The sequence below is a fragment of the Callithrix jacchus genome, chromosome 5 (genome assembly GCF_049354715.1).
Source record: "Callithrix jacchus isolate 240 chromosome 5, calJac240_pri, whole genome shotgun sequence".
NCBI classification, from domain to species: Eukaryota; Metazoa; Chordata; class Mammalia; order Primates; family Cebidae; genus Callithrix; species Callithrix jacchus.
In genome coordinates this window covers 10,874,784-10,890,725 of record NC_133506.1, presented here as the reverse complement: position 1 = coordinate 10,890,725, position 15,942 = coordinate 10,874,784, and the positions used below count along the sequence as shown (strand labels likewise).

General features: G+C 40.5%; 1 protein-coding gene and 1 non-coding gene across 5 annotated transcripts in view; one reads left to right on the top strand and one right to left on the bottom strand.

Moving 5' to 3' along the window:
* Nucleotides 1-15,942, top strand: part of DNAAF9 (dynein axonemal assembly factor 9) — a 153,494-nt gene that overhangs the window by 28,698 nt on the left and 108,854 nt on the right. For all 4 annotated transcript variants that reach the window (XM_078371253.1, XM_035302789.3, XM_035302788.3 and 1 more), the window contains 4 exons: nucleotides 1,510-1,634; nucleotides 2,725-2,821; nucleotides 3,684-3,790; nucleotides 14,439-14,516. In XM_078371253.1, coding sequence (XP_078227379.1) covers nucleotides 1,620-1,634; nucleotides 2,725-2,821; nucleotides 3,684-3,790; nucleotides 14,439-14,516 — 297 coding nt within the window. In that variant the 5' untranslated portion in view covers nucleotides 1,510-1,619. The remainder of the gene's footprint in view (nucleotides 1-1,509; nucleotides 1,635-2,724; nucleotides 2,822-3,683; nucleotides 3,791-14,438; nucleotides 14,517-15,942) is intronic.
* On the bottom strand, nucleotides 13,894-14,000 carry LOC118154226 (U6 spliceosomal RNA). Its single transcript, XR_004744118.1, has one exon. It is a non-coding gene; the product is annotated as a U6 spliceosomal RNA (small nuclear RNA).

Sequence of the window (15,942 nt, the reverse complement as noted above, 5' to 3'; positions counted from 1 at the left end):
TTAGCTGGGCGTGGTGGTGCTTGCCTGTAGCCCCAGCTTCTTGTGGGGCCCAGGCAGGAGGATTGCTTGAGCCTGGGAGGCAGAGGTTGCAGTGGACCTAGATCATGCCTCTGCACTCCAGCCTGGGTGACGGAGTGAAACCCTATCAAAAAGAAAAACAAAAGAGATCTTAAGACCAACCAGACAGACTCTATGTATAGCAATAAGATACATCACGTAACAGCAGACCCTGAAAGAAATTTAAGTATTTTACCCCAAAATATATTCCTTTGATATATATATATATTTTTTTTGAGACGGAGTTTTGCTCTTGTTACCCAGGCTGGAGTGCAATGGCGCGACCTCGGCTCACCGCAATCTCTGCCTCCTGGGTTCAGGCAATTCTCCTGCCTCAGCCTCCTGAGTAGCTGGGATTACAGGCACGTGCCACCGTGCCCAGCTAATTTTTTGTATTTTTAGTAGAGATGGGGTTTCACCATGTTGACCAGGATGGTCTCGATCTCTTGACCTCATGATCTACCTGCCTTGGCCTCCCAAAGTGCTGGGATTACAGGCGTGAGCCACCGTGCCCAGCCCTCCTTTGACATATTTTTAAATGCTACTGCAAAGCTATCTCTTATCGGGGAAATCTGCATTCTGTAGAGAATCCCCTTCCCTTTCCAGGTCTTTTCCTGATCCAGGGGAGATCAACTAAGAGTCTGATCCCTTTTTAAGTCTATAAACATTTCCATCTATTGTTTCTGAAGCCTGCTACCTGGAGGCTTCAACTGCGTAATAAGAACCTTGGTCTCCACAACCTTTTATCTTAGCCCAAACATTGTATAGATTCCAGGTCTTTAGATAATAAAACTTACTCTTTCAACCAATTGCCAATCAGAAAATCTTTGAACCCACCTATGACTTGAAGGGACCCCGACTTTCTGGACTGAACTAGTCTATACTTGTGTTGATTGATGTCTGCCGGTAACTTCTGGAATGCCCTTGGCCAACAAGGGGGGTCTATTCAGTTGGTTGGGGGCTTAGAATTTTATTTTTGGTTTACAGCTTCAAAGTGACTTTAGAACTTTCAAATGTTGACAGCAAGAATTTCCTAGTCCCCAAACAGTACTCCCACCACCATGGCCCTCTGGGTCTGGCAATGCAGTTGCAGAACAAGTCAAAGAACAGCCTCTATCTATGGACGCATAGTGTTCACATAGTCAACTCCCCCTAAAAAGTCTAAAACCAAGCTGTGACCCAACCACTTTGGGTGCATGTTCTCAGGACCTCCTGAGGCTATGTCATGGGCATATCCTTAAACTTGGCAAAATAAACTTTGAAATTGATTGATACTCATGTCAGATACTTTTTGGTTTACAAGGCACAGTACTTAATTAAATAATTTTCAGTTTAGGGTTTTGTTATATTGTCTATGAAGTAGTTTCAATGGTTTTACTAATTATGTGGGCAGAAAATATCTAAAGGAAATGCCTTTGACGATCTTGTGTTTTGATTTTGTTTTTCTTACAGATGTAATTATATTGATTAAATCAGATAGTGTCCATTTGTACTGTAATCCTGTAAACTTTCGCTATCTCTTACCTTATGTGGCACATTGGAGAAATCTGCATTTCCACTGCATGACCGAAAATGAGGTGAGAAGAAAAGAGAGAACAGGCACCCAGAGACACTCTAAGAATACTCTTTAAGGAAAGTGTTGATGTGAAATAGGATTGGCAATCAAATTTGCGGAGTGTGATTATACAAAAAAGGTTATATATTTGAAGTGGAGAATTTCATATTTCATTTTGAGGCTACCATAGATAAATTATATGCCTGTGGAGACAAAAGGCTATTCAAATTGGGACCCAGTAGTAAGCTTATGAACTTCTTTCCTGCTTCTTCACCACCAGCCTGAACCAGCACTAATCTCAGCGTATTAGTACCTAGGGACTGCCCTAGGAGAATTTTCTTTTCTTTTGAGTCGGAGTCTCACTCTGTTACCCAGGCTGGAGTAAGGTGGCACAATCTCTGCTCACTGCAACCTCCGCCTCCCAGGTTCAAGCGAATCTCCTGCCTCGGCCTCCCAAGTAGCTGGGACTGCTGATGCCTGCCACCACGCCCAACTAATTTTTGTATTTTTAGTAAAGACAGGATTTCACCATGTTGGTCAGGCTGATCTTCAACTCTTGATCTCAGGTGGTCTGCTGACCTCAGCCTCCCAGAGTGCGGGATTACAGGCATGAGCCACTGTGCCTGGCCCCCAGGGAGAATTTTTTAAGTTTTTTGATATTCCTGTGTTTCAATGTTTTGGTATCTGTTTTTCTTTCCCTTTGGGCCCTTTTCAGGGGTTTGACTGGAAATCAAGTTGGGATTTGAGATTTAGGATTTCATGAAAATTGTGACCTGATATTGGTCAAGAACACTTCTTCCCATATGAGCTTTTGGGAGATTTTTTTTTGGGAAAAAATTTTATCTCTTGAATTTAGTTTTCCTGATCCATTTTCAGTTGATTTTGTGTGTGTGTGTGTGTGTGTGTGTGTGTGTGTGTGTATAATAAGAAATAAGGGAATGACGAGTCTTTCTGGTCAACAAAAAAAAAGCTTGGCTTTGGAAACACCTTCTTGGGTGCAGTCCTTTGTAAATGTCATTTGGGACAACTCTGATTGATAAAATGCAGAGAAAATATGGGACTTTGTGTGATACCTCATCAGAGTTTATTCTTCTTTTGATTTCTCTCTTTAGTATGAAGATGAGGAAGCTGCAGAAGAATTTAAAATTGCCAGCTTTGTGGACATGGTTCGAGACTGTAGTAGAATTGGCATTCCTTACAGCTCCCAAGGTGAGATCTGACAGCAAGCCTTCTAGAACCTTGCTTAGATAGTGTGTGAACTGAATAAAATCACTACTTTTCTTTTCATTGGAGGCATTCAGCTGGGAAACCCCTTCATCTATTTTTACCAAAACCATCAAGCAGAATTAAGTATTGGGACTTTTTCTATGCAAGCTTGTATTAATTACTTCACAGTTTCTGCAGCAACACAGCAGGCTGCCTAAAATCGGAAGAACTGATATAGAATTTAGCACAGTTGACATGTTTGTATCACTTACTGTACAAAGAGTATAGATGTGGGGGCAGCTTGGCAATAAGAGTGACTTGGATAACTTCTAAAAGGTTATGCTGACGTGTTTTAAAATGATGTATAAAATACAGGGAAAACCATCAAGTTTAACAGTGCTTGTACTGTAACAACAAAAAGAAGAAAACCTTGCACATTGACGCTATTGTTACAAGAAAGGAAAAATTTTGATTCAGTAGTTTTCCCTTGAGGAAGTTGATTGGCTGTGTTTCTTAAGGGAAAGGAGCCAAGTTTGGGTATGTTACTAATTATTCCCACTGAATGATGTAAGTCAGATGTAATAGACTACTCTAATATTTTACTTATTACTCAGGAAACTGGAATGTTAAAATATACTGTAGAGAAATCTGAATGTAACTTGTTTATGGTTTGAATTTTACTTGGCTTTCATTTTATATATCTAGTTGTAATATCTAACCATTTTATCTGTTTGAATTTTGTTTTTCTAGGTGAGGCCCTGGTGACCATGTGAGAAATGATACCTGTCTAAGCATGTTAGATCAGGTTTAGACTGTTATATCCAGGGTGGTATTTGATATGTGTTGTTGTATTTGATTCTTCTAGGTCACTTGCAGATATTTGATATGTTTGTGGTGGAGAAATGGCCAATTGTACAGGCCTTTGCACTTGAGGGCATTGGAGGGGATGGATTTTTTACCATGAAATATGAGGTATGTATGAAAAGCAGCAGGCCTAGTTTTTGTCTGCCACTTGGCTGTTTTTATGAAGAATTGATGTGGGTGTGCATTATTATAACACTGAAAAGCTGGCAGTTACCTCCCAAGGGCACGGAGCAAGTTAGAAGACTTGAAATGGAAAATAGTTGCCGCTAAAGGCTAGTCCCAATCTGAGGTCCTGTGTCCTTTGTTCTTGGAGTTCTCTGCCCTCCTTCCTCTTCCTTACCCCATTCTGAGCTAACTATTCTTCCTGTCTACTCCTGTAGCACCCTAGACTGATATCTCCTACAGCTTTTGTGATCTTGTAATTACACATTTGTCATGCTCACCCACTTGCCTACCAGTCCACCCACCATGGTTTTTGTACTAGAAGCTCCTTAAGTACAAAAATAGAACTTTGTAATGGTTTGTACCTCAGAAATGTATATAATTTGAGAACTATTCAAGAGCAATGAAAGGGACAGTGCAGAATTTGAGTAAGTACAATGTACTAGAAGAATGAAAAGATTAGCTTTTGTGATAAGAACAGTGTCTTTTATTTCAGCATTCCTTGCATCTAGAAGATGACCAATAACTATTTCTTAAGTGAGTCTGGGACAGGGAGTGGTCCAGAGTACAGAATGGCATGATAGGTTAGCAGCATGACCATGAGCATCCATGTGCCTCCATAGGATCCCCACTGAAATGACCTGCCCAGTACAGGAAACCAGGGGTGGGGGGAGCATTGTCGTGCTAGAAATGGGGACATCTTATTAGGGAGAGAGTAAGTGGGGCCCTTAGAAGCAAGACACAGAGCCACTTTCTACCCCTCTGAGCAACACTGGCATCCCTAGCAGATGACTGGAGGCTTGCCTGGGACAACCATATCACATCCTCTAAAATGGAGCAGCGTGGGCTGTGGGGCTGAAGGGAAGCATACCACTTGAACTCCACTTTTCCTTTTCCAAAATCACAGTATTCTCACATTGACTACAAGTAGCAGAACATCTACAAAGCTGTGGAAGCTGCCCCTACTGGGAATTAATACTGTCTAACTTAGAAGAGTAGACGCTTGAAGGGAAGCAGGCTATAGGGGGTAGAGAATAAACTTAACGTTTTTGTAATATTAGTAATGGTAATATTTATTTTTAGTTAATTATATGAACTAGGTCTGAGTGCTTACTATATGCCCCGTAATGTTCTAAGCACTTTATGTGAATTGACTGATTACATTCTTACAGTAACCCTCTGAGGAAGGTTCTATTTTACATCCCTATTTAAGAAAGATTAAATGAATTTCCCAAATTGACAGAGCTAGTGAGAGGCAGAGCTGGGGCCGGGTTCAGATGACCTGGCTTCAGAGCCTATGCTCCTAACCCCTGGCCTGCAGCTAGAATCACATTGAAAGAAGTGCACTAGGAGGCCACATTGTTGATACAACCCAAATGAGGACCTTTAGGTATATCACACTATGAAGTCACATTTAAAAAGAATGTTATTTCCTTCAAAAAAAAGCCTTTGAAAAGTAATGCAGTTTACATTAGGATGGTGTTTTTAGGAAATGGGATGGGCCTTGAAGAGGAAATGGCACACATCATAAAGAAAGAGTTACTGTAGGTCTTCTCGAGGTCTCTCTCTCCACATCCTGCCCTTTTCTGTAGCATCTCATTTTTATTCTCAGATACTTTCCTTTTGTCTCCATCTCACTCTACTCCACCTCAGTCTTCTTCATTCCCCTGCCCTTCCCAGTGCTTTGAGGTGTGGAGCAGTTCGACCTACAGATAGGCTCTGCCAGTACTCTCTCTACTCCACTCTGATGGCCTGATGACTGCCTGAGCCAAAAAGTCTCTTGCCTCCTTTGCAAGCTAAGAGAGGGAGAGCTATAGATACTTATAACTTAATTTTTAAAACTTGTGTTTTATTATATGGCCATACCCAGAAGAAAGTCATTAATCCAGATGGTGTTTTGTTCCTCATGTGGTAGGTGCCAGCATGAGAAAGAAAGCCAGGCCCAGCCATAGCTTTTACTTGGCATTTCATTCTTATAGTAACTCTCTGAGGTAGGTCCTATTTTACATCCCTATTTGAGAGAGAGTAAATGATTGAATGATAAGCTTCTACTTGGCATTTATGTTGGGCCAAACTGAGTCATGGATATAGATAATTTTTTCTTTCTGGGAAGATGTACAGGGAAGTTCCTCTGCTAGGGCTTTTTCTGCCTCTAACTTCCTCCTTCTTACTCTCCAGCTGCTGGAACTGTGATCTGGTGATGTAAATTTACATCAACCAGCTCCACAAGGGGAGGATCCTAATAGCAAACTTCTAAATAATGAGTAACCAGTGAGCATTCATTCATCTGTTTATGGACAAATAGATCTTCATATTGAAAGATGGAATAAGAATTAGGAAAAGGGTCAACAAAATGTAAGAAAGAGACCACAGCATATTAGATGCAGGGATAGACCAGTATGCTTTTAAAAAAGGTTTTCTCCAAGGAATAAAATAAATACTTGAGAAAATGTCTCTTTTTGGTACTTTTTAGGAACAGAATTTATAACAAGAGAAATGAGATCTAGCAATGAGGTGAGCAATCAGAATTAAAAAGGGAGATGGAGGACATATAAGAAAAGATTGTAGAAGTCTCAAAATGTATTAGAATGAAAACTTGCATTAAAAAATAGATATCAAATTTAGTACCCTTAAAAAATCTAATCACTTGACACACTTGGAAACCTTTTCCAGAATACAGAGGAAGGGGCCAAGTAGATTAAATCAGTGGGGGAGAAGATGATAAAGTAGAGAAGAGAAAATGGAAATTGGTGATATTGAAAGGAAAGAATTAATTGAAGGTTGTTATATGCTACTTTCTACCACTCTCCTCTCAAGTGACTGGCAACCAGGCTTTTGCAGATGCCATCTCCACCCTAGGAAAAACAAAGAACAGGTTTGGGTGGAGGTTCTGTAAAAATAACTGAAAAGGGCCTGGTGAGTGGCTCACACTTGTAATCAGCTCTAGCACTTTAAGAGGCCAAGGCAGGAGGATCATTTGAGGCCAGGGGTTCAAGACCAGCCTGGCAACAAAAAATTTTGTAAAATTAGCTGAGCACAGTGATGTGTACCTACAGTCCAGCTACTTGGAAGGCTGAGGCGGGAGGATAGCTTGAACCCAGAAGTTCCGGGCTGCAGTGGGCTGATTGAACCATTGCAGTCCAGCCTGGGCAACCCTGTCTCAAAATAAATAAAACTTATATAAAGAAACTAAAAGGTAAGACAAAACAAAGAGATTTCATTAGTTAGTGTAGTTTTTTTTTCCTGCGAGTAAAGATGTTCACATTTTGGCATGTAGAATACAAGGGGTTGGAGACCCAGGAATAGAAGCTCTGCTTATCAGCTGTCAGGAATGTACAACTTCCAGAGTTAGCCTTTTTATTGTCTCATTTCAAAGTATGAATAGAAAGCCAAAGATCACCAGACAGTTTATTAAACTCAAAAGAAAAAGATCAAGTTTGTTTAAAAAAAAAAAAAAAGACCAATTCATTAAGACCTAAAGATAATTTAAGGCATAGAAGAAAACTTAAGGCTGGGCGTGGTGGCTTGCGCCTGTAATCCTAGCACTTTGGGAGGCCGAGGTGGGTGGATCACCTGAGGTCAGGAGTTCAAGACCAGCCTGGCCATCATGGTGAAACCCCATCTTATATATGTATATAAATAAATAAATAAATACAATTAAATTAAAAAAAGAAAACTTGAGACATAAAAATCTTTTTGGATGCTCAGAAAAATATAAGATTTGGCAATCATAGGACAAGTATATGTTGTAATAACAATGTATGGAAAATAAGAGCTCTAGGAAATCATAATTGATGAAATCAGTAGAGGAGTGGAAGGTAAAGTTAGAAGCTCTTTAGAAAGGTAGAATAAAAACATCACAGGGATAGAAAATATGAGAAAAAAGTTAAGACTTTAACCTTAAAAGTTAACTTTAGGCCGGGCATGGTAGCTCACACCTGTAATCTCAGCAGTTTGGGAGGCCGAGGTGGGTGGATCACTTGAGGTCAGGAGTTCAAGCCCAGCCTGGCCAACATAGTGACATCCTGTCTCTACTAAAAATACAAAATTTGGGACTACAACTGTAGTCCCAGCTACCCGGGAGGCTGAGGCCGGAGAATCGTTCAGACCCATAAAGTGGAGGTTAGAGTGAGCTGATATCACGCCACTGCACTCCAGCCTGGGTGACAGAGCAAGGCTTCATCTGAAAATTTAAAAAAAAAAGAAAGAAACAAAAAGTTAACTTTAAATGTTAAAAGACTGATCTAAGAAGTCTAATATCCAATAAGTAGAATTTCTAGAAAGAGAAGGCAGGGATACCATAAGGGAGGAAATTAAAAAAAAAAAATTTCAGTCATAAAGAGAAACAAAAACTTTTAAATTAAATCACTTAAGTATGAATGGGAAGAGGGAAAAAAAACCTTATTCTGTCTGTGACATTTCAAACATTAAGGGTAAAATAGTATCTTTTTTGAGACAGAGTTTCACTCCTGTTGCCTAGGTGGCTCACTGCAACCTCTGCCTCCTGGGTTCAAGTGATTCTCCTGCCACAGCCTCCCGAGTAGCTGGGACTACAGGTGTGTACCACCATTGCTGGCTAGTTTTGTATTTTTAGTAGAGATGGGGTTTCGCCATGTTGATCAGGCTGGTCTCAAATTCCTGACCTCAGGTGATCCACCTGGCTTGGCTGGGATTACAGGTGTGAGTCACCCCTGACCAGCCTAGATGAAAGAGTATCTTTAAAAGCTTCCATGAAGTTGGTCAATAAGGTTGGCCAAAAAAAAAAAAAAAAAGGATTCCAGGAAGAAAAAACAAAACAACAAGAACTGGTTCCCCAATTAACAAAAGACCCCAAAACAAAAACACAGCCACAAACAAAATATATGAAACAATGGTCTTCAAGAAACTAGGCATCAGGCAGTGAGGAATCTTGAATCCCTGAGAGGTGGAACCAATCAAGGTGAGCCCCGTGAAGAGAGTACCCAGGTGGAGCCCAGTGCACTCCCTGAGTTAGGAGATGCAGCTGCGAGTCTGGGGAAACCAAACCATTTAGAGTACTAAAGAGAAAAGAAGCATCCAAAGAAAACTCCCAAATACTGTAGAGATTCCTCTTTCCGCAGTCAGCATTCAGCAGAGTAGATCAGTGCAGTCACGTGTGTGGTAACTACTCAAGGTCAGGAGAAACCTTTCTGAAAGGATTTGAGAATGGTGCTTGATGTGTATTCAGGGCTGAGAACAGTGCCTATTTGCACCAGTTAAACTGGAAAAACACATACAGGCTTATCTTGTTTCATTATGCTTTGGTTTGTTGCACTTTGTAGATATCGAATTTTTTTTTAAACAAATTGAAGGTTTGTGGCAGCCTGCATCCAGCAAGCCTGCTGGCTCCACTTTTCCAACAGCATGCGCTCACTTTGTGTCTCTGTGTCACATTTTGGTAATTCTCATAATCTTTCAAGCTTTTTTATTGTTATTTCTGTTATGATAATCCATGATGAGTGATCTTTGATGTTACCACTGGAATTGTTTTGGGGCACCACAGACTGCACCCATATGAGGTAATGAACTTATTAAATGTTTTGTGTGTTCTGACTGCTTCACTGACTGGCTGTTCTCTTGTTTTTTGCTTTCTCCTCTGACTTCTCTATTCTTGACCACAACAATATTGAAATTAGGCCAATTAATAACCCGACAATGGCTCAAGTGAAGGGAAGAGTCACAATTCTCTCATTCTAAATCAAAGGCTGGAAATGGTTAAGCTTAGTGAGGGAGGCATGTTGAAAGCCAAGACAAGCTGAAAGCTAGACCTCTTGCACTCAACAGTTAGCTAAGTTGTAAATGCAAAGGAAAAGTTCTTGAAGAAAACTGAAAGCACTACTTCACGGAACATAAACTATAACAAAGTGAAACAACCTTATTGCTGATACGGAGAAAGCTTGAGTGGTCTGGATAAAAGGTCAAACCAACACAACATTCCCTTAAACCAAAGCCTAATCCAGAGCAAAGCCCTAACTCTCTTTAATATGAAGGCTGAGAATGATAAGGAAGCTGCAGAAGAAAAGTTTAAAGCTAGCAGAGGTTAGTTTATGAGGTTTAAGGAAAAAAGCTGTCTCTATAACGTAAAAGTGCAAGATGAAGCAGTAAGCACTGATACAGAAGCTGCAGCAAGTTATTTAGAAGATCTACTTAAGATAGTTGATGAAGGTGGCTACACTAAACAACAGATTGTTAGTGTTGACAGAACAGCCTTGTATAAGAAGATGATGCCATCTAGGACTTTTTTTTTTTTTCTTCTTTATTTTTGGAACAGAGTCTCACCATGTTGCCCAGGCTGGAGTACGGTGGTGTGATCACAGCTCAATGCAGGCTTGACCTCCCAAACTCAAGCCATCCTCCCACACTAAAGCCATCCTCCCACCTCAGCCTCCCAACTAGCTGGGACTGCAGGGGTACACCATCGTGCCCAGCTAATTTTTTTTATTATTTATTTATTTTTGAGACAGTTTCACTCTTGTTGCCCAGGCTGGAGTGCAATGGCACGATCTCAGCTCACTGCAACCTCTACCTCCCGGGTTCAAGCAGTTCTGCCTCAGCTCCCAAGTAGCTGGGATTACAGGCATGCACCACCATGCCTCGCTACTTTTTTTTTTTTTGTATTTTTAGTAGAGACGGGGTTTCTCCATGTTAGGCCAGTCTCGAACTCCCATCCTTAGGTGATCCACTCACCTCAGTCTCCCAAAGTTCTGGGATTATAGGTGTGAGCCACCATGCCCTGGAACTTTTTTATTTTTTGTAGAAATGGGGTCTCACTGTGTTGTCAGGGCTGGCCTTAAACTCCTAGGCTCAAGTGATCTTCCTACCTTGACCTCCCAAAGTGCTGGGATTACATGTGTGATCCACAGTGCCCAGCCTCTGGGACTTTGATAAATAGGGTGAAGTAAGTGCCTGGCTTTAGAGGACAGCCTGACCATCTTGAGGGCCAATGCAGCTGGTGACTTTAATTTGAAGCAAATGCTTATTTACCATTCTGGAAATCCTAGGGCCCTTAGGGATTGTGCTGAATCTACTCTGTGCTCTTTAGATGGATCACCAAAGCCTGGATGATAGCACATCTGTTTACAGCATGGCTTACTGAATATTTTAAGCCCACTGTTGAGACCTGCTCAGAAAAAAAAATTCCTTTCAAATATTACTGCTCATTAACAGTGTACCTAGACACCCAATGAAGCTCTAATAGAGGTGTACAAGAGGTTTAATGTTGTTTTCATGCCTGCTAACACAACATCCATTCTGCAGCCCATGGATCAAGGAGTAATTTCAACTTTAAGGCTTATTATTTAAGAAATACATTTTGTTAGGCAATAGCTAATTTTTTTAGATAATGATTCTTCTGATGGATCTGGGCAAAAAAAAAAAACTGAAAGTCTTTTTGAAAAGATTCACCAATCTAGATGACATTAAGAGCATTCATGATTTATAGGAGGATGTCAGAATATCAACATTAACAGGAGCTTGCAAGAAATGGATTCCAGCTCTCATGAATGACTTTGAGGGGTTCAAGATTTCAATGGAGGGAGTCACTGGAGATTTGGTAGAAATAGCAAGAAAACTAAAATTGAAGCAGGAGATAGGAACAGAAAAACAAATCTTCCTTCTTTCCTTTAGTGTAATCAAACTTCCTGAGCCCTTATCCTTTACTCTGTTCTGTAAGTTTTAGGAGTTTATGGATTCTTTTTCTCTGTAACTGATAACTATGAGTTTCTGTTTCTCATCTAAGCAACACAACAAAAGTCATGAGAAATACCTAAGCAGGCCTGGACTTGAGCCATCTAGGTACCATAGCGGAGGGCACAAGATAAGCATGTGCAAGGCTCCTTGAGCAACTTAGATAACGGACAGCTAGGCTGCATAGCAAAAGACATATGTAAGCCTGAGTTACATGCCTGTCACTGCTTGATAAACTGCCTTTGTTCTGCACCTGCAAGTCTGTTTTCACGCCGCTGTGCTTCATGTATAAAAGTCAAGCCCTGTCTTTGTTCAAGGCTCAGTTTTTTAGATGCTAATCCACTAAGCCAGTGCACCTAGATAAAATCCTCCTGTTGAACCCATTAGTCTCTCTGGTGTTCTGATTCCTGCAACAGAATTAGAAGTGGAGCCTGAAGATGTGACTGACTTGCTGCAATCCCATGTTTAAAGCTTTAATGGATGGGGATTTGCTTCTTATGGATGAGTAAAGAAAGTTGTTTCTTGAGATAGAATCTACTCCTGGTGAAGATGCTGTGAACATTGTTGAAATGTCAACAAAGGACTTAAGAATATTCTGCAGACTTAGTTAATAAAGCAGTGGCATGGTTTGAGAAGATTGACTCCCATTTTGAAAGAAGTTCTACTGTGGGAGGCCAGGCTCGGTGGCTCACACCTGTAATCCCAGCACATTGGGAGGCTGAGGCAGGCAGCTCACCTGAGGTCAGGAGTTCGAGACCAGCCTGGCCAACATGGCAAAACCCCGTCTCTACTAAAAATACAAAAATTAGCTGGGTGTGGTGGTACCTACCTGTAATCCCCGCTACTCAGGAGACTGATGCCCCTTCTAAGCCATTATCCTGTCCTCACGCTCCTTCACTCCTTCCCTTGTCTGAAGCATAGATTGTAACCCTTTGCTTTCGTCTGAGATTGGCCTTTGATGAGGAATTTAGGGCTTTCCCCATATCTTCTCTCCTTCACCTTCATTGAGGGTGCTGCTTTTTATTCCCTTCTCAAGTTCCTTTTTGCACCATCACCACCCAACACCTTCCATGGCATTTCCTTGCTTCGGCCAGAAGCTATCAGGTAAGGTTGTAAAGAGTCTCTGACCTTCCTTGTTTAGTTTTGGAACCGTACTTATTCACTCTCCATCAGCCTTGGAAATAATATTGGGTCCTCAGCCCTGCCATCCTCTGCTCTTGTCAGCTGTGCATTGTTTTTAGCTCAGGTTTTGATAAGGTAAAAAGAACAGTCACCAGGTTACTCATACCCACCAGCTGTCAGAGTCCTTGGTGATTAAACTTGGAGGAAGACCACATAAAGACACTCGTAAGCACAAATGATCCCTCTGAATTGTTTTACTTTTCTGTAATTGCTTTTCCTTTAAAAACTGAAGTTTTAAACAGGACTTTCATTTGGTTGTTGCTGCAGTGTATTGGGGTCTAGTTTGGAATTCAACAACTAGAACAAAATAACCTTGAATCCAGTGTAAACCTTGGTTTTGGTGCTGCTGCTGCTTCTCAAAATCCTTAGCAGGCCGGGAGTGGTAGCTCACGCCTATAATCTCAGCACTTTGGGAGGTCACAGAGGGCGAATCATGAGGTCAGGAATTTGAGACCAGCCTGACCAACATGGTGAAACCCCATCTCTACTAAAAATACAAAAATTAATTGGGTGTGGTGGTCCGCGCCTGTAATCCCAACTACTCGGGGCTGAGGCAGAAGAATCACCTGAACCCAGGAGGCGGAGGTTGCAGTGAGCCGAGATTGTGCCACTGCACTCCAGCCTGTGGGGGATAGAGAGAGACTTGTCTCAAAGAAAAAAAATCCTCATCAGGGATTAAGAACAAACCTGGTGTGCACGGCAGATCCCCAAAATTGGCGAGATTGACCTGGCAAATTGCTGCGTCTTTCTGCTTTCTGTTTCGGACCACTAAATGCTGATGTGTGGATGCATACCAAAAGAAAAACAATTCATTGTGTTTAAATTGTATTGATAAACCAAGAAAGTCATATTATGATGTTAAACGATGTTAGGATATGTATGTGTAAACAGTTTGGGGGCTGGGCATGGTGGCTCACGCATGTAATCCCAACACTTGGGAGACTGAAGAAGGGGTGGATTGCTTGAGTCCAAGAGTTAGAAAGAAACAGTTTGGGAACAGGGATGGGTGTAGAAGAACTACATCTTTGACAGAAATCAATATTTAATTTCTAAATTGATAAATAGTGATAGAAGCATATTATATCAAAATTGGGGGTAAATACCAGAAAGAAGATGTTAAATGAATTCCAATGGTTGCTGCTTTTTTTAAAAAAATGTTCTTTGAAAATGTGGAATACTTCACAAATTTGCATGTCATTTTTGCACAGGGGCCATGTTAATTTTCTCTGTATCATTCCAATTTTAGTATATGTGCTGCTGAAGGGAGCACCTAAGTGTTTGCTTATGAGGAGTGAGACTAGTTGGGGTTTGTGAAAGGCTGGAGTTGGGATTAACATTTTTTATTATAAGCCTTTTGTGGCATTTGATTTTTAAATCCATGGATATGGATTATTTTGATTAAAATTTTATTTAAAACAATGGCAAAAATATACAATATATAAGTCTACGTGTGCATGTGTGTGTATATAAATATATATGTACCCATTATTGAAGATAATTAGTAGCAAAGGTTCTGAAAATATAGTTTCCTTTTATGGGAAAACATTTATTAATATGTATAGGTGCTAATATAATTATAAAACTTTGATTTATTATTCTATTCACACTAGTTTATACCAAAAGAGTCATTTGTGAACATCAAAAAATAATTCTGATTGTTCCAATGATAATTGACTAATTATTTCATTGTTTTTGCCCTCTGTTGCAGTTGCAGGATGTGAGTTTGAATCTATGGAATGTCTACAACAAGATGGATCCTATGTCTCTGGAAAGTTTGCTTTCAGAAGTAAGGAGCCAAACAGTAACTTTTAAATATTAATATTATATCCAGCTCAGTTACCTGCTAATGATCTTTAATTTGAAGAAATGTAAAATATATTTTAGCTTTTTTTAGTCCAAAAATAGAGCAATTTCTTTCTTGAATTCCTTGGGGGTATAAGGGAACCTGGCAGTGACACTGCTCCGTCTTCTACCTGAGGTGACCTCACTGGAGGCAAAACCAAGGCCTCCTTCCTGGTCCTGGGTTTAGGTTTTCATCTAAAAGCATTCTTTCTGTTGGACTGGACTTTAGAAAAACAATGCAAAAGGCTTTCTCTGGCATGAAAAGATAAAAAGATGAGATTATGACTTAAAGGAATCAAGGATTAGAGCAAAGATGGCAGACTTTTTCTGTGAAACTCTAGTAATATTTTAGCCTTTGTGTGCCTTATGGTCTCAGTGGCAACTACTTGACAATGCCATAGTAGCATGAAAACAGCCCTAGACAGTGTTTAAACAAATGGTATGTCTGTGTTCTAAGGAAACTACAAAAATACATGGCCTGTCTATATCAGGATGTGAGGGGAAATTTGCAATGAAGAGCGAACAAACAGAACTAAAGCTTTAGGACTCTGTATTCTGGTTCAGCAGGTCAGTAGTGTCTGTCTGTGGCCATGGGTAGATATGCATGGTCATGGAATGACTTAGAGTTAGCCATTTCTTCAAGGAGCTTCAGTACAATTATCGAGGAACAATATTTAACAGACAAAATCTGGACCTTAAGTATGTTTCTTGCTTCTGTGGGGACATTGGTTTTAGGCTCTTTGAGTGGACATACTGAAAAAATAAAAGAATAAGGAAAGGAAAAGATACAGTTTTGAAAGTTATATTTCCTCGAAGGAACAGAAAGTTTAAAATCTGCATATTGAAAAGGGCAGACCAGTCACAGTGGCTGATGCCTATAATTCTGGCACTTTGGGAGTCTGAGACAGACAGATCATCTGATTTCAGGAGTTCAAGACCAGTTTGGCCAACATGATGAAACCCTTTTTCTACTAAAAATACAAAAATTAGCCAGGCGCAGTGGCACGCATCTGTAATCTTAACTACTCAGGAGGCTGAGGCAGGAGAATTGCTTGAACCTGGGAGGTGCAGGTTGTGATGAGCTAAGATCATGCCCCTACACTCCAGCCTGGGCAACAGAACAAGACTCCATCTCAGAAAAGAAAAGGGCATGCCATGCCCCAGAAAATATTGCTGAGACATATTCTAATAAAGTTACTAGACTTCCCCCCAAGCTCCAGCCACCCCAAAAAAACAAAATGCTTTGGCATCTAGGTACAAGTAAAGAAGAAGAATTCAGGGTGGCCTTGAGTTTCTTCTTGGCAGAAAAAAAAAAAATGAAGCAACACACCTGTAATAAAATCCTCAAGAAGAATAATATGACACCCAAA